The sequence below is a fragment of the Anguilla rostrata genome, chromosome 17, assembly GCF_018555375.3.
Source record: "Anguilla rostrata isolate EN2019 chromosome 17, ASM1855537v3, whole genome shotgun sequence".
In the NCBI taxonomy this organism is placed as follows: domain Eukaryota; kingdom Metazoa; phylum Chordata; class Actinopteri; order Anguilliformes; family Anguillidae; genus Anguilla; species Anguilla rostrata.
In genome coordinates, this window is record NC_057949.1 from 28,155,059 (window position 1) to 28,173,991 (window position 18,933).

Consider the following 18,933-nt stretch of genomic DNA (forward strand, 5'->3'; position numbering starts at 1 on the left):
CACAGAATAATGTGACTGGGGTGTGTGCTCTGGGGCACGTGCCAATGCGGCGGCAGCTGGGTCCCGCTCTACTCTGAACCCCCCCCCCCCCCAATTCAAGTCTCTTTTGTGCGGTGTGCAATCAAACGTCTCTCCACAACCCCATTCAGACCCCATTCCTTTGCTGCCACACCCGCAGTATGAATCCTATCCTAACGTAATTAATAATGTGCTAGCTGAAATATGTAACAGTACTTATTTCAGGACTTGAGTATCCATCAATCCATCCATTCTCTAAACCGCTTAATCCAGGTCAGGGTCGCGGTGGCAAAGGGCGAGCAGAGCAGCCCAGGCGTCCCTCTCCCCAGTGACTTCTGCTAACTCATCCCGGTGGATCCCCAGGCGATCCCGGGCCAGCCTTTGGATATAATCCCTCCAGCGTGTCCTGGGTCTACCCCTGGGTCTTCTCCCCCGGTGGCCGAGCCCGGAAAACCTCCAGAGGGAGGCGCCCAGGAGGCGTCCCTATCAGATGCCCGAACCACCTCAACCGACGTCTTTCAATGCAGAGGAGCAGCAGTTCTACTCTGAGGTCCTCCCGGACAGCTGAGCTCCTCACCCTATTAAGGAGAGTAAGCCCTTCCACCCTACGGAGAAACCCTGTTTCGGCTGCCTGTATTCGCTTTCTCACTCTTTCGGTCACTACTCATAGCTCATGACCTCAAAGACTTGGAGGCACTGACCCTCATTCCGACTGCATCACACTCAGCTCCAAACCGCTCTGACTTGCGTATTTAATGCTAAAAAAATAGTCTAGAAAGGACCCAAGCTGAAACAACCCATTTGTGTGACTCCACGAGTCCCCAAGTACACATACAAACCTAACAGACCCACCGCAGGCATGAGGATCGCAAACGGCTCACGTTTTTTTGTACACATCGGTTTTTAGTTCTTATCAGCGCAAAGTCGTTTCTAAGAAATGTCAGTTTCACTTTAGTGAGCCCCTGTGACCAGTGTTCTGCCTTCTCCATCTTTCTCTCAGCCAAATGCAATCACCACATAGAGGAAAATTTAGAGGAAAAATGGCCTCCACAAAAAAGAAATTCAGAAGTTAGAAAAAAAAATTCAGAATAAGAATAGACTGGGTGAGGAGAAAGAGATGACGTGAAATCAAATTCAAGCCTTCAAAAATGCCTGCTATATGCATTTTAAAGTGAGTGTTAGAAAGTATCATTGCAAAGACATTTTAATTTTAACAATAAGAGTGCTCAATGTTGTTATTGAAATAAAACACTAAAGAATTGACATCAGCAGGAATCATTTTTATTTTTATTTTTAAAAACACCCCCCTGTGCCAAAATTGCACCTGTGCCATATTCCCAAAATTTCATTCAAGATTCATCCAGTAATCTCTGAGATAATATATTTCAAATTTACCGATAGGCTGATATGATTTGTAGCATAAAATAAAATACACCCAGTTTTCGTACATTTCTAAGCCTTTTTTAAGCTTCATTTTTGACATTTAAAATGTTCCATATACTCCTTTTCCTTCATTTTACGAAGCAGTACTTTGATTTATAGTTGCTTTATACATTCGTAACACTCCTGACATAATGTGTGCACCCTGTTTAAAATGATACAACATACATACACAAATAGATTGTTATTATCATCACTGTTATTATTATTATTATTATTATTATTGACAATTTCCCATGCCCTGTTGCGTAGGTTTATGGCTGTGGAGTGTATGTTGTGGGTGAGAATGTCCAATGGCGTGTCGCGTAGCATCGATCGTCGCCGTGGCGAGCAGGGCGGTGCGGTCGGATTGGCTCAGCACCACTGGCGAATTAAATTCGCCTCCTGAAGAGGCGACTGTCCCAGCGAGGCTCTCCCGACTTGGAACAGGACCTGGCGGTGGGGTCGCAGGTGTAGCCGCTGGGACAGCAGTATGTCCCGTCGCCGCAGCACACCGCCTGCGAAGGGGGGGTGGGGGGTGGGGGGGGGAGAGAGAGAGAGAGAAAGGGAGTGACACAGTGTCAAAGAGAGAGGGAGAGAGTGTGTGTGAGAGAGAGAGAGAGAGAGAGAGAGAAAAAGGGAGTGACACAGTGTCAAAGAGAGAGGGAGAGAGTGTGTGAGAGAGAGAGAGAGAGAGAAAGAGAAAGAGAGACAGAGAGACAGAGAGAAAAATTAGCAGAAATTGCTGTCATCAGATTTTAGGCCAAGACTGCATCTGATGTCAGAATGGCCTGCGTGCTGCAAACGTGGACGGACACAGGCTGTCAGACGTGCATCCGTTCAGAGTCTGCTTCATTCTCCTCAGTCCCTAAAAGCTTGTCTGCTTTTTCCAACCAAAATCAACCATATGCGGTAGCTTTTGAACGGACAGACCTCATGCCCACTCAGCAAGAAACTGGGGAAAAATCCCAAACAGTGGTACACTGCTACACTACTCCAAATGGATTCATTGTACCTGCAACTTCTGCAGATGGCTGCACTTGCCAAACTGCTTTGATGATGACAAAAGAAAAGATTTTAAGTGGTACTCTTAACTGGCAGGATGATGGGTGCAGGTGGTAGGGGGGTGGGAGGCAATGAAAATGGGCCATTTAAAATGGAGGGAAAAAAAGCAGGCGGGGACTGTAAAATGGACGACTGTCCCTATTGCAGGTGCTTACGTTAGGAAGAGGGCAGCAGCCCCATCGACGGAGACTCTTCATGAAACAGCAGGTGTTGCTATCGGGACAGCTGACGGTGGCGTCGCAGGGGACCTTCTGCAGCTGGGGGGCCCTCATTTTGGCCCCTCGGTGCATGCGAGAGAGAGCCGGCACCTTCTCCAGCCAGGGCACGGAGCGCATGCCGTCGTCACAGGTGCTGGCGGCCAAATTGCAGGTGTTGCCCTTGGGGCAGCAGTGGATGTGATCGTCACAGCACACTGCCTGTTGGGAAGAGGGAAGCAGAATGACCTCAGCTAATAAAACTGACCAAAGAAGTCCTTCATTATCTACAGTGTGTTACAAATAACCTTAAAACCCCTGATATGATTACATAAATTGCCTGTGAGCTCCTCTGGAAACAAACCCATCCTTGCTGAGCCTATGATGTGAAACAGGATGGAGAGTTTGGGAGAGGCAGGGGGTAATATCCATGTCAGCCTGTACCTCAGGCAGGGGACAGCAGGCCCAGTCCCCTCCTGCAGTCTTGCAGCAGGTGGTGCCATCGGGACAGGCGTGGGTGGAGTTACATGGCACGTTCCCCTCTTTATTTGGGCGGTGGGTCAGAGAGGGCACCTTCTCCAGCCAGGGCACGGAGCGCATGCCGTCGTTACAGGTGCCGGCGGCCGTGTCGCAGGTGGTGTCCTTGGGGCAGCAGTGGGTGTGATCGTCACAGCACACTGCCTGGGAGAGGGAGAAGGAACAACCTCAGTGAGGAAAACTGACCTAAGGAATCCTTCATCATCTGAGGTGTCAGATGACCAAAACTGAATGCAGAGTCATAATGTACTCAGTATTGTTCAACAGGTACAACTGATATGATGTTCATGAAGGTCAGAATAATTTTTTTAAAAAAGCGAACGTGAAAAAAAAGAAAAGCAGGAAATGCCATTGGGTTATCAAAATCAATAACTGTCATCCCCTTGGACCATCAGATGCACAGCAAATTCCATGGAAATAAAGCCATACTTTTAGAGATATGTCAATGATTATTCGAAGGTTTGTCCTCATGGTGGCACTAAAAGAAAGGTCATGGGGTCACTAAAATTAATAGATGTCTTACTCTTGGGAACATGAATTTGCACAGCAAATTTCCTGGCAATCCAGACATTAATACTCCAGATACGTCTGTCTTGGACAGACGGAAGAACAAACAGATGGACGTCTTTACATAATGTCCTTGGTGGACGTAATGAATGAGAATTTGAATGGCTAAAATAATGCTGTGGTGTGGGGATGGCTGGTTTAAGCAGCCACACCTGCCCTGGGTCAAGCTAATTAGACCTGGCCAATTGGATAATTGGTTAAGAATTAGATAATTGGCCAGGCTAATTGGACCCAGGAACAGGAGTGGCTGCACCTGTGCGTAGTGAGGTAATCAGTGCGCACAGGTTAAATCTGCCATCCCCACCCACACAAGGGGAGCCTCTGTCATGACAGTTTTACATCTGCTCCTTGGCGGTAACATCTTGCCAACCTCGTAAAAAAATGTGGACGGTTTGAACATCATCTCCCTGTGTCTCTGTGCTGGAGGGCCCCTTGGAAAGCCACTTCGGTGGCCTGTGGCAGGCTTGTTTGCCACAAATGCAATTGCGTACAGGGGAGCCAAAACAAATAAAGCATTCATGCTGTGAAATCGATTATTGTGATGATCTAAGATGCCCACATGCCCTTCTGGAACAAACCCATCCTTGCTGAGCCTACGATGTGAAACAGGATGGAGAGTTTGGGAGAGGCAGGGGGTAATATCCATGTCAGCCTGTACCTCAGGCAGGGGGCAGCAGGCCCAGTCCCCTCCTGCAGTCTTGCAGCAGGTGGTGCCATCGGGACAGGCGTGGGTGGAGTCACATGGCACGTTCCCCTCTTTATTCGGGCGGTGGGTCAGAGAGGGCACCTTCTCCAGCCAGGGCACGGAGCGCATGCCGTCGTTACAGGTGCCGGCGGCCGTGTCGCAGGTGGTGTCCTTGGGGCAGCAGTGGGTGTGATCGTCACAGCACACTGCCTGGGAGAGGGAGAAGGAACAACCTCAGTGAGGAAAACTGACCTAAGGAATCCTTCATCATCTGAGGTGTCAGATGACCCAAACTGAATGCAGAGTCATAGTGTACTCAGTATTGTTCAACAGGTACAACTGATATGATCTTCATGAAGGTCAGAATACTTTTTTAAAAAGCGAACGTGAAAAAAAAGAAAAGCAGGAAATGCCATTGGGTTATCAAAATCAATAACTGTCATCCCCTTGGGACCATCAAGATGCACAGCAAATTCCATGGAAATCAAGCCAATACGTTTAGAGATATGTCAATGATTATTTGAAGGTTTGTCCTCATGGTGGCACTAAAAGAAAGATCATGGGGTCACTAAAATTAATAGATGTCTTACTCTTGGGAACATGAATGTGACAGCAAATTTCCTTGCAGTCCGGACATTACTACTCCAGATACGTCTGTCTTGGACAGACGGAACAACAAACAGATGGACGTCTTTACATAATGTCCTTGGTGGAGGTAATGAATGAGAATTTTAATGGCTAAAATAATGCTGTGGTGTGGGGATGGCTGGTTTAAGCAGCCACACCTGCCCTGGGTCAAGCTAATTAGACCTGGCCAATTGGATAATTGGTTAAGAATTAGATAATTGGCCAGCTAATTGACCCAGGAACAGGAGTGGCTGCACCTGTGCGTAGTGAGGTAATCAGTACGCACAGGTTAAATCTGCCATCCCCACCCACACAAGGGGAGCCTCTGTCATGACAGTTTTACATCTGCTCCTTGGCGGTAACATCTTGCCAACCTCGTAAATAAATGTGGACGGTTTGAACATCATCTCCCTGTGTCTCTGTGCTGGAGGGCCCCTTGGAAAGCCACTTCGGTGGCCTGTGGCAGGCGTGTTTGCCACAAATGCAATTGCGTACAGGGGGGCCAAAACAAATGAAGCATTCATGCTGTGAAATCGATTACTGTGATGATCTAAGATGCCCACGTGCCCTTCTGGAACAAACCCATCCTTGCTGAGCCTACGATGTGAAACAGGATGGAGAGTTTGGGAGAGGCAGGGGGAAATATCCATGTCAGCCTGTACCTCAGGCAGGGGGCAGCAGGCCCAGTCCCCTCCTGCAGTCTTGCAGCAGGTGGTGCCATCGGGACAGGAGTGGGTGGAGTCACATGGCACGTTCCCCTCTTTATTTGGGCGGTGGGTCAGAGAGGGCACCTTCTCCAGCCAGGGCACGGAGCGCATGCCGCCGTTACAGCGACCGGCGGCCGTGTCGCAGGTGGTGTCCTTGGGGCAGCAGTGGATGTGATCGTCACAGCACACTGCCTGGGAGAGGGAGAAGGAACAACCTCAGTGAGGAAAACTGACCTAAGGAATCCTTCATCATCTGAGGTGTCAGCTGACCAAAACTGAATGCAGAGTCATAATGTACTCAGCATTGTTCAACAGGTACAAATGATATGATCTTCATGAAGGTCAGAATAATTTTTTTAAAAGCGAACGTGAAAAAAAAGAAAAGCAGGAAATGCCATTGGGTTATCAAAATCCATAACTGTCATCCCCTTGGGACCATCAAGATGCACAGCAAATTCCATGGAAATCAAGCCAATACTTTTAGAGATATGTCGATGATTATTCAAAAAGGTTGGGGCTCATTAGTTGGTTGGCACTAAAAGAAAGGTCATGGGTGGGTCACTGAAGTTTAATAGATGGGCTTACTTTGGGAAATGATTTGCACAGCAAGATTTCCTTGCAGGTCGGGACATTACCTACTCCAGATACGCCTGTCTTGACAGACGGAAGAACAAACAGATGGACGTCTTTACATAATGTCCTTGGTGGAGGTAATGAATGAGAATTTGAATGGCTAAAATAATGCAATTGCGTACAGGGGGGCCAAAACAAATGAAGCATTCATGCTGTGAAATCGATTACTGTGATGATCTAAGATGCCCACATGCCCTTCTGGAACAAACCCATCCTGGCTGAGCCTACGATGTGAAACAGGATGGAGAGTTTGGGAGAGGCAGGGGGTAATATCCATGTCAGCCTGTACCTCAGGCAGGGGGCAGCAGGCCCAGTCCCCTCCTGCAGTCTTGCAGCAGGTGGTGCCATCGGGACAGGCGTGGGTGGAGTCACATGGCACGTTCCCCTCTTTATTCGGGCGGTGGGTCAGAGAGGGCACCTTCTCCAGCCAGGGCACGGAGCGCATGCCGTCGTTACAGCGACCGGCGGCCGTGTCGCAGGTGGTGTCCTTGGGGCAGCAGTGGGTGTGATCGTCACAGCACACTGCCTGGGAGAGGGAGAAGGAACAACCTCAATGAGGAAAACTGACCTAAGGAATCCTTCATCATCTGAGGTGTCAGCTGGCCAAAACTGAATGCAGAGTCATAATGTACTCAGCATTGTTCAACAGGTACAAATGATATGATCTTCATGAAGGTCAGAATAATTTTTTTAAAAGCGAACGTGAAAAAAAAGAAAAGCAGGAAATGCCATTGGGTTATCAAAATCCATAACTGTCATCCCCTTGGGACCATCAAGATGCACAGCAAATTCCATGGAAATCAAGCCAATACTTTTAGAGATATGTCGATGATTATTCAAAGGTTTGGCCTCATGGTGGCACTAAAAGAAAGGTCATGGGGTCACTAAAATTAATAGATGTCTTACTCTTGGGAACATGAATTTGCACAGCAAATTTCCTTGCAGTCCGGACATTACTACTCCAGATACGTCTGTCTTGGACAGACGGAAGAACAAACAGATGGACGTCTTTACATAATGTCCTTGGTGGAGGTAATGAATGAGAATTTGAATGGCTAAAATAATGCAATTGCGTACAGGGGGGCCAAAACAAATGAAGCATTCATGCTGTGAAATCGATTACTGTGATGATCTAAGATGCCCACATGCCCTTCTGGAACAAACCCATCCTGGCTGAGCCTACGATGTGAAACAGGATGGAGAGTTTGGGAGAGGCAGGGGGTAATATCCATGTCAGCCTGTACCTCAGGCAGGGGGCAGCAGGCCCAGTCCCCTCCTGCAGTCTTGCAGCAGGTGGTGCCATCGGGACAGGAGTGGCTGGAGTCACATGGCACGTTCCCCACTGCATTGTGATTCAGAAACAGGCGCTTTTCATTGGTACACCAAAAAAATCAGAAAACCCCCACCCCCGGTCCACCCACACATTCCTGTGGTTCACCCACGAACTAACTGACACACCTTGCAATTGGCACACCATTCCTACTTCTATATACTGAAAATCTCTTCATAACACAACAAGTTGATTCAATAAACTGATTGAGTAGATCACAATTCTACTTCTATAAATGGGGAGGGGGGGGGCAGCACACTTCCTGACAGACAGCCTGTATAACATCACATTAGTATTCGGCCTAGGAGACACTCTCAATTGGGGCGATTTAGAAGGCATATAATTTCTTTAACTGCCACATATTTCCTGGGGCTGTTTGGGTTGAGTGCCTTTTTTCCTCTCTCTTCTTGCTTAGTTGTTTGCCCTGACAAGTCCAAATGCCCAGGTAACGCTACCTGCTGCAGAATGGCCGACAGAAGCTACGGCTGCTGTTCACTGCCAAAGAGTGAGTAGTGCTGTATTTCCCAAGTTGTGTTGTTTTTTTTCCCCTCATTTGAAAGTAACACCGTGATGGGATAGATTGAGGCGCAATGCAATAAATTGTTCCCTTAAACAGTGGTTCCTGTCCCTAGTCCTGAGGGCTGTAGGACCTTCTGTTTCCATTGTCCAATTAAAAGCTGTTGATCTTACAGTAAATGAATCTCCCCTTGCATCTTGGGTCTTGACTGTTTGCAGATTTTAACGTGGAAACAACCGCGATTCTCGAAGACAAGGGTTTGGGGACCCCATCTTCGAACCAATGAAAATTAACGCCTGCTCGAAAAGTTCAGGTTGAATTCAAGTCCTGAATTCAAGGAATCCCAGCCACAATCTCGGACCTGCAACGCCTTGGTTATAGGGCCTAGCCTGTGGTTGTGGAAAGCACACACAAGGCCTCCTCTCAAATGACCCGGCGCAGACTCTACTCAGATTTACATTCCTGTGCCCAACCTGGAGATGCTAGGGAGGGGGTATGGACAGAAGCCATGATGGGGAATTACCTTTTTTGGATAAGGGTTACATTTCCTTATTGTTTAATCCTCTTGCACTTTGCCTAACAGGCTTAACTAGTTTATGTTCAATCCTGGGATGATGCCTTCATATTTGTGGTTCGGGTATTTACCTCCCACATCTAGGGTTACCGTTGCTCTTAACCAAATTCATGCGCTTGTCTTTGCATTGGAAGTCTCTCTGAATAAGGGCGTCGGCTGAATACCAGGAATCTAGGTGTCCCCCAGTCAGAAAATTCTCTTGCCACAACCACAGGCTAGGCCCTATAACCAAGACGTCGAAAGTCTGAGATTGTGGTTGGGATTCCTTGAATTCAGGACTTGAATTCGACCTGAACTTATGGAGCAAGCGTTAATTTTCATTGGTTCGAAGACGGGGTCCCCAACCCTTGTCTTTGAGAATCACGCCTGCTTCCACGTTAAAATCTGCAAACAGTCAAGACCCAAGATGCAAGGGGAGGTTAATTTGGACAATGAAAAGAGAAGGTCTTACAGCTCTCAGAACTAGGGACAGGAACCACTGTTCAAGGGAACAATTTATTGCACTGCGCCTCAATCTATCCCATCACGGTGTCAAGGAGGAGAAGAAAAAAAACCTTAATTTGGGAAATACAGCACTACTCACTCCTGGCAATGAACAGCAGCCAACCTACAGCAGGTTGCATCGCTGCCGTAGGTATTCCCTTGGCATTACAGGCATTTGGCAGACGCTCTTATCCAGAGCGACGTACAACAACAAAGTGTATAACCATAACCATAACCAGGAACAAGTATGACGAAACCCCTAGAGAGAAGTACCGGTCCAAGTGCAGGGAACAACCGCATAGTTCAACTTGGACCCTGAAGGTTAAACTGATTAACACTAACACAACGAGAACGGCAACAACGCAGCCTATGGAAAAAATACAAGCAGTAGTTAAGACAGTTAATGCACCTAAGTCACTTACGAAACAGCTGCCTAGTTACAACCCTAAGCTTACAGTCATTTACAGGGGGGTAGGGAGGGATGGGGAGAGGTGCAGCCTGAAGAGGTGAGTCTTCAGTCGTCGTTTGAAATGGGTCAGTGTCTCAGCTGTTCTGACCTCCACGGGGAGGTCGTTCCTTGGCGACTCACCTTCACTGCTCGTCGGATTCGTCCTAGCCAATGGGGTTCGCGAGTCGGCGGACTGGCAGGTGTTGTGCTCCAGGTCGCACCTGGTGCCAGAGGGGCAGCAGTGCAGCTGGTCACTGCAGCAAACAGCCTAGGAGAGAGGGAACCATGGTTACCCACTTAACACGTAAGCCACAGACCGCAGCATGGTTACGCACTGACATATGAACTACAGACCGTAGCATGGTCACGCACTGAAATATGAACTACAGACCGCAGCACAGTCACACACCAACACACAAGCCACAGACCACAGCATGGTTATGCACTTACACACGAGCTATAGCTACGAGCTACATAAGAACAGGCAAACGGTTCTGAGTCACTTAATCACAGCTACAGACAGCACGCCAAGCTACAGACAGGACTGTCACCAAAGAACAGCTAGATAACACGCACAGCTACTGACAGAACTACCCCCTCTTTGGCAGAGCCACAGACAGCATGCAGAACAACAGACAGGGCTATGATGTAAGAACAGCCAGAGACACAATTATACCACCTAAGGTTCAAATGCGTTGAGCTGCTTCCAAACGTACATCCAAAGGCACTGTACTCTGAAGAACCAAAAGTTTCAAATCTCCAGGTTTTGTATGTATACTATGTGCAGATATGAATCAACTTGACAAGCCTGGGTGAACAGAATGATATTTGATAATTGAAAAGGCCATGTTCTTCTGATCCCAAAACAGCACAGAGTTCATACGGGCTCAACAGGGAAAACCATAAATAATCGCGTGAAAGAAGAGAATCATGGGAAATGGAGTTTTCCCCCGCTCACAGACCCACTCACGTCAGGGTAGGGACAGCAGCCATAAGAGCCGCTGCGAAGCTGGCAGCAGGTATTTTGATCGGGGCACGCCCTTCCGTCTGGACAGGTGATGGAGGTCACCTTCACCTCGGAGGTCTCCCCGAGAGCTTGGACAGCTGCAGGTAGGAGAGGAAGATCACACACAGGTAGATGAGCTGGGGCTCCGCCCCCATGGGGAAGGGGTTCCCGGACTTACCGGAGCAATATGGTTAGCATGCCGACAATTCATTGACTTTTCCAAGTCCTTCCAACGATCCATTCCCTCAACTTCAAGGACCCATAAAACTGCACAGCGGACTGTATATCACAAGTGTTACACCATAACTATAAGAATATAAAAATAATAATAAAAATAATTTTAAAAATTATAAAAATAATAATAACCAAGTAATATGAAAAAAGGCCGCAATATTCAGGGAGTGCTGTCCCAACCTCCACTCTTAAACGTGATCCAGACCATAACCAGACTGGATTCTGATCCAGGATCAAGGACACAAACCTTTTCAAGATCATCAGCAATTAAGATAATAAACAAAATGAAAGAATCAAGCCTCTGAACGAGCCTCTGTAAATATATGTTATTTTCAAGAACATTTACATCCTTGGCTTAAAAAACAAAACAAAACAAACAAAAAAAACATTTCCAAATAAAATTCCCATGGGAATCGTGGTCTACAGCCAGCAGAGTGGTCTACAGTGGGAAGGCCTACCCATCTGGTCCACCCACGCCGCCCTCCTGTGGGCGGGCAGTTTCGCCATCTTATATCTGGCCATGTATCAAATGGTCTTATCCAGAACTACTTAGGGATTCACTTTTTTTTTTCTCCATACCCTCCATACAGCTGGATATTTCCCATACAACAACATTCCTAATAAGTATTCCTATGTCTCCACAGAGGAACCCTGTCCATCTTAGTCGGACAAAATAGCTCAATCGTGTGGCTTTCACACTTTCCACACCTACCACAGAGAGTTCCAGAAAACGAAAAGGGTTCCCCAAAGGAGACACACATTTTTTAACCCTTTGAAGAGCAGGTTATTTGGAATGATTCTTTTTTCAAAATTCTAAGTCAGTGTTCTAGAACTCTATCGCTTACAGCGACCAGTAGTGAGTGACATCGGCATTAGAATGTTCAGCTAAGTACATTCTAATCGCACATTTGGAATCTCACACCTTAAAGGGTTAAAGTGTAGATTCTCTGCCAGTTGTAACCTTATAATTAGAAGGCCTTGGAAAATAGAAATAAAGGAAATTAAATCTCTGACCTTCTGCCTCGATGCAGGTATGTCCATCCTCACCACACTGGTGGTGCTCCGGGCAGCAGTGTTTCCCATCTGAACAGGAGACACCCTGGAAGCATTAAAAATAATCCAGTAAAGACACAGAAACCCCAATCAGCATTCCAGGCCTTTTTTTAAAAATAAGATTACATTACGTAGGACGGAGTGTAGCACATTGGGTAAGGAATTGGGCTTGTAACCAAAAGGTCGCAGGTTCGATTCCTGGGTAGGACACTGCCGTTGTACCCTTGAGCAAGGTACTTAACCGAAATTGCTTCAGTATATATCCAGCTGTATAAATGGATACAATGTAAAATGCTATGTAAAAGTTGTGTAAGTCGCTCTGGATAAGAGCGTCTGCTAAATGCCTGTAATGTAATGTAATGTAATTACATTACAGGCATTTAGCAGACGCTCTTATCCAGATGGACTAACACAACATTGTATCCAAATATCCTGTTGGATATATACTGAAACAATCCAGGTTAGAGCTCTTGCTCAAGGGTACAACGGCAGTGTCCTATCGGGGAATTGAACCTGCAATCTTTAGGTTACAAGACCAACTCCAATGCCCATTATACTACACTGCTGCCCAAGAGCGTACGTACGATATATTTCTCACAGTGCACTTAGGGAACAAGGCTGAGAAATACAATGACCACCTTTATTCTTGATCACATATTTCCCTTTGAGGTTACACGCACATGCTACAGTGATCTCTCACTGCAGAGTGGCCGACAAAGTCGTCGAATATTTTTAGAAAAGGGATGTATGCCAAGAGTTTCCGTTTAGCAGTATCACATGCAAGTCTCACACAGTGAGCGAGCGTGAGAGAGAGAGAGAGAGGAAGACCTGTCGACAGCACAAACAGAACCACGTATGCACTTTTCCCTTTTTTGTGCATTAAGAGAGGCTCAAGTTTACACAAGGCAGAAACGATGAGCACATAACGCAGCACACATTTGAAAAATTAAGACAGTTAACATGCATCAGCAGTCCGGAACAGTGTTAAAATGGAAACACAGCAAGACATGTCCGGGGGGGGCATGCGCCTCCTTTGGCAGTAACTATTGACCAAACCCTATATGGGTTTAGTGGCCTGTCCACCTCATTATTTATTCTCTCTCTTTTGTTTTTACGAGCATGGAGCAGTGGGTCAAAGCAAAGACATGGGTGTGCCTCAGATTACCTGGGGCAGGGGGCAGCACTCGTACAGACCGTGGGATTTCAGACAGGAATATTCGGAAGGGCAGCGCGAGCCGTCGGCACAGACAGTGTCGTTCCCGTCATTCCCAGCAGAAGCTCGGACCATGGGAAGAGACTGGAGGTCAGAATGCCAGAGGACAAAAAAGAAAAAAAAAAAAAAAAAAGTACTTTACATTACATTTTACATTTCAGGCATTTGGCAGACGCTCTTATCCAGAGCGACGACTTTAAAGTTAGTCCTGAAAACAAACAAACAAACAACAAAAACAACAACAAAAAACACACGCAAACCAAGCACACACCAAATTATTGGCACTTAAAAATGGCACATTTTTCAGCTTAGTGCTGCACATATTAACAGTGTACTGTGCTGTGCACTCTTCCTCACCATGATGGCTTCATTTCATTCACTCATAGAGCACCTATCATCAGTGCATTTATTTAACATCACGGCTCCATTCGCGTTGGTGGTCAGCCGAAATCCACCGCGGACCCCCCCCTCCCCCCCGCCCTCCCTCCCGACCCGGAGGGCCGACTCACGCGAGGACAGCAGCCATATCTGGAACCGGAACCGGAACCGGTCCGACAGCAAGCGCTCCCGTCCGCGCACGCGCCCCCGTCCGGGCACGTGATGGCGCCGGCCAGCGCCAAGAGGCCCACGCACAGCAATCCCGACCACAGCATCTACGGGGGGCGGGGCGCGGGGGAGGGGAGGAGCAGGAGGCACAGCGTTAGCACCTACGGGGGGCGTGGCGCGGGGGAGGGGAGGAGCAGGAGGCACAGCGTTAGCACCTACGGGGGGAACCGCCGGTGCCGTGCCGCCGGACGCGGCGTGCCATCAACCGTTTGGGCAAGCTTGTTTTTTTTTTTTGAGTAGGTTTTTATTTATTTATTTTTTTTTTTTTTTTACCCCATCCAAAATTCTACATCCAGGCTGTTCCAGACCGTGACGTCATCGTTCAAAAGTTCCGCTATCGTTCTCAACATTCGTCCCGTTTCCCTGTAAAAGCCCCACTGTGACGGTCCTCTGAGCGAAGCATTAGACACAACAGCCAGGCGAGCGTTTCAGAAGGAACAGCGGCTGGAGCGGCGTCTGCATTTAGATCCATGGGAAGGACGTCGGTAAATGGTGTCGGAAACACGGCAGCTCTTCCTCAGGGTGACTGAGACTGTCGACGCAGGACGTGATCAGACTCTGTCAGCAAGAACAGTCTGCCGACAACTACACGGAGGGAAATCATAGTAGGGCTGCAGTGCATGAACCCCTCGTTACAAAGATGAACGCACACTTGAGAGTTCAGACGGTGCGAAAACCATAGGCACGGGTCTACAGAGCGTCATGGTCATATTCATATTCTGGACAAGTGGGCGAGTGCATGTGTGGTGCACACAAAGAGAACAGTGAGAGCGTCCGGTGGCTCCGTTATGCTGTGTGGGGCATTTTTTCTGGCATGGTTCGGGTCCACTTGTCCCATTAGAGGGAAGGGTCACTTAAAATCAATACAAAGTTTATTCTGAGTGATCACCTTTACCCTGCGATGAAACATTTCTATCCTGATGGGAGTGGTCTCTTTCAGGATGACAATGACCCCCATCCACAGGGCACGAGGGGGACACTGAATGGTTTGATGTGTATGAAAATGATGTGAATCATATGCCATGGCCTTCGCAGTCACCAGATCTCAACCCAACTGAACACCTGACCGGCGTGTTAGACAGCGATACGAAGGCATATCTTTTGGGAAAATTGTGTTCCACCCCTCCAGCAGAGTTCCAGAGACTAGCAGAATCTATGCCAAGGCACAGTGAAGCTATCCTTACTGTAAAGAAAAAAAAAAAAAGGACGTCTCTCGCACGTGATGAAAATACGCAAAGTTTATTTTATTTAAAGTGTATTCAGTGACAAAGCGCACGAATGACACTTAGGATTCAGCAGAGTCCGACTGAACCACGAACCTTTCCAGTGGCTGCTGCCTATTCGTTTTTCAAGCTTTGATCAGGAGTGTTGACACATACATACTAGGAAGGATGTAGTCAGTTTTGTGACACCGAACAATTAGGCCGTAGTGTATTGGCCGTCCTGCTGCGATTGAATTAGCACGTCTGTTGACTCGGGCGGTTACCAATCTCTCACTCCCGGTTGCTATGCTACCATTGTACCAACCGTATTGTAATAATTATAAGATCAAGGGAACGTGTGGCCAGTAGACATATTGGCATCAGAGACAGATTTCTCATATTACTAAAGACACTTCATTTAATTTGTCACCTGTCTGTATTTTTCCCTTATTTGGCTCAGTATCCCACAATTTTAGATTTATAAATCAAGCAATTAACATGTGGTTAAAGGGCAGACCGACAGCTTTTCTTAAAGGGCATCTTTATACACACTGATTTCACCATTACAGAAATTACAGCATTTAAAAAAAATACATAGTACCCCCATTTCAGAGCTCCATAATGGCTTCACAGGTGTTTCCGATTAGCCAGGTGTGTTTAAGTGCTTCCTTAGTGCAGGTATAAGACAGCTTTTCAGCATCTCGTCTTGAAACCGGGCTTTTGGTCGCCTTCGGAGTCGGTTATCGGCATGTCAACATGAAGACCAGAGTTGCGTGAATGAAAGTCACGTACGCCACGAGAGGCCGAGAAACAAGACTCTCTCAGAGACATAAGCCGAACCGTAGGCGTGCCAAAATCAACTGTAGGCGGCAAGCACTGGTGAACTCTGTAATTGCAAAGGGCCTGGTAGACCAAGGAAGACGTCTCCAGGACACGGCACGGTTGTGCAAGAAGTGCTGTGATTTCTCCGTGGTGAAACCGAAGTGTAAAAAAAAAAAAAAATACTCTGCACGTCAACCACATGTGGATTTCCTGATTATGAGTCTAGAGCTGCAGAGTACAATGCAAAAAAAAAAAAAAAAACTTTGTCCCAAACATTATGGAGCTCACTGTATGGCTAAAAATCATACGTCATACTAGGGACATTTTCGACAAGAGAGAACATCATTATTAAACTGGTTAGTGTCACTGGCGGCAGTGCAGTATAATGGTGTCGTAATCTAAAAGTTCGATTCCCATTGTACCCTTGAGCAAGGTAGGTCTACTAAACCTGCATTGCTTCAGAACATATCCAGCTGTATAAATGGATGCGATTTAAATGCTACTTACAACGTTGTGCAAGTCGCTCTAGGTGATTGGGTCAGATAAATGTCCGTAATGTAATGCAATTTAACTTTTACAAGAGGCTTCTCAGAAATCTGATTATTCATCTGCTTCCTGTTACAGAGTCAGGTCACAGGTGAAGCTGTAAAAGAGTTTCACTACCTGAATTTTGCCGAACTGCTATGGCGGGGATTCGGCACACTGAGCCAGCTAACTACAATAGAGCTCAGAGACAACCCAGGCAACAAGACTTCTGCTTCTGCTTTCGGTTTTATGTGGAACCGAAATTTCCCACCATTGTTCGCCAGATTCAGGAATTTCCCTTTAGATTGCACCGTGCCGGACCAAAGTTAGCTTAATTTCCTTTTGCCTTCTCGCAACATTGTTTATTAAAAACTAAAGAAAATGTACTCATGTTTGCGGTCCGTATTTTCAAAACTATAAACACCGCTTGTAAAATGATATTAAAAATACAGCTCCTAGAATTTACGGGGGTTAATCGAACTTTAGTTGAGAAGTGTTTATAATTCACTGTATACAGAAGGAAGACCATTTTTTGTTAGACTGAAAACCACATGATTTAGGTTTGTTGTATTGATTTATGAATGCATCGCCTTTTTCGAATATACATATTTTACATGGGTAAGCTACGTTATTTAACCCTTCAAAGTATAAGATCACATTTAGGATTATGATGCTCTTAACTGCGCATTCTAATGCTGATGTAACAATGAATAGTGGTAACTGAAAGCAATGGAGTTCTAGAACACCGACTCAGAATTATGAAGAAACCTTCCAAAAAAACACTTCAAAGGGTCATCATAGAATGCACACTTTCTTTAGACAATATATGACACTTTCCCAATGACTGATTTTTTAAAAGAACAAGGCAATATACTTTATGATAATAAACACAACTGCTTTATAACAACAACAACAATAAGACTATTTAATGTAAGCAAGGTATATAAATTACAACACAATACGTTTTCCCAAGTAGGCAGAACTGAAAATTAGAAACCGACTTCTGGTGCTCATTGGCACCGCATTGTATAAGTGAGCTCAGCAACGATTTTTAATCTGCAACATGCTTGTAGCCTCTGCTTTTAAACTGCATGTGGTACCAGAAATGGTGCCGGCGTTTTAGCGCTCAAAACCAGCGACCACTTCATGTACCCAACATAATACACCACAACAACGGATCGATGCTGAACAGGTGAACAAGGCAGAATATCGCTTGCCAGAAAAAATCCTACCTCCGTTTCCCAGTCCCAAATCTATCGCCCACCAGAAGTCACCTCATTAAATAGCCTATCGGCACGGCAACAAAAAAAACCGTATTAAACTCCGCCTATGACTGTATCTGCTTTGTGGATTGGAGAGTCGCTTTCAGATTGAGTGGTCCATTAAGCTGCCAATCAGGAGCCTACGCCACCCACTGAACCCCATCACATGATCTTTGGTTATTCGCAAACACTGATAATAAACTTCGTTTTATTGCTGCTGCTGGGAACGCGCAGCCACACACGCGCGCACACACGCGGCTGAAAGATTGTGCCTTGCTAGTATTAATTCACGCAGCAACGTTGTCACGTTTATCATAAAGTTACAAGTTACCTTCCCCTTTTCATCAAAAATGAGACCCAGCGTCAGCAGTAACAATTAGGGGTTGGGTTGGTTGTTGTTTTTTTTTTTTTTTGCTTGTGTTCGCATTTTATAGTGGTTTCACCTCTAAATTGTACCGCTAGTAATCAAATATCTTTTTGGATGTTATTATAGTACACAAATCTATGGCCTCGATTCAAATAAAGGGGACAGAAACATTTTGATTAAAGTCTACATAAAGCGTGGAAAGCTACAGAGAGGTAATTTAGATTGAAATTTGGTAGTAGGCTGCGCGAGAGATCGGTTTGTGTTTGTGCGATAATACGTTACAAATGTTAAGCCAAACAATACAGGGGTTAAAACATAGCAGTTGATTGTCACTTGCATTAAGTTCCTTCTCATCACATGACCAGCTATCGCATTTTCGCTAATACTTTCGATGTGGATGGGGGGCGCAGAATCACTTCCTCGCGCTCATTTCAGAGAAGGAGTGCGATTGCATGTTTGCTTGCCATCATAAAAAAGCACTTTCACGCACTATGCATTTTATGCGAATCAATTTCTTTGGCATTGTATTCATAATATTTGTCTGGCATGTCAAACACACATCTTCACAAACAGAAATTAATACAGGTGATCCAAAATAGAATCACTAAAAATTATACTCTGATTGAATCCAGGCCTTGTGGATAACTGGGAAAGAGTAGTCAACGCTTGATCATGACTGAGACCTAAAAATCGAGGAAGGCTGTCTTGTGCCTAAACAGGTAAAGTGTGGGTGGTGACCACCTGTTTACCACGCTGTTTACCTGAGTCCCGGAAACACCGCTGGTCAACCCACACACCACAGCAGGGTACAAAAATATCTGTATGTAGCACTGCAACAC

The 18,933-nt window shown here is 46.2% G+C and overlaps 1 protein-coding gene and 1 long non-coding RNA gene across 5 annotated transcripts; one reads left to right on the forward strand and one right to left on the reverse strand.

Annotated features, from left to right (window-relative positions):
- Positions 1 to 1,283: 1,283 nt before the first annotated feature.
- On the reverse strand, positions 1,284 to 17,849 carry LOC135243009 (progranulin-like). Of its 4 annotated transcripts, none has more exons than XM_064314421.1 (13): positions 17,698 to 17,847; positions 13,820 to 13,963; positions 13,263 to 13,394; positions 12,059 to 12,143; positions 10,775 to 10,908; positions 9,946 to 10,072; positions 7,697 to 7,794; positions 6,742 to 6,978; positions 5,775 to 6,011; positions 4,459 to 4,695; positions 3,141 to 3,377; positions 2,658 to 2,918; positions 1,284 to 1,955 (listed from the first exon to the last, which is right to left on the reverse strand). In XM_064314421.1, the coding sequence occupies exons 2-13, from the start codon at positions 13,961 to 13,963 to the stop codon at positions 1,830 to 1,832; spliced, it is 2,055 nt and encodes a 684-aa protein (XP_064170491.1). In that variant the 5' UTR covers positions 17,698 to 17,847; the 3' UTR covers positions 1,284 to 1,829. The 4 variants fall into 4 exon arrangements, with proteins under 4 accessions (XP_064170491.1, XP_064170492.1, XP_064170494.1 ...); XM_064314422.1 differs by lacking the exon at positions 17,698 to 17,847 and adding an exon at positions 14,272 to 14,275 and having other exon boundaries at positions 13,820 to 13,965; XM_064314424.1 differs by lacking the exon at positions 3,141 to 3,377 and having other exon boundaries at positions 17,698 to 17,849.
- Positions 15,624 to 16,851, forward strand: LOC135243013 (uncharacterized). The gene is made up of 2 exons (XR_010326527.1): positions 15,624 to 16,373; positions 16,565 to 16,851. It is a non-coding gene; the product is annotated as an uncharacterized LOC135243013 (long non-coding RNA).
- Positions 17,850 to 18,933: the final 1,084 nt, after the last annotated feature.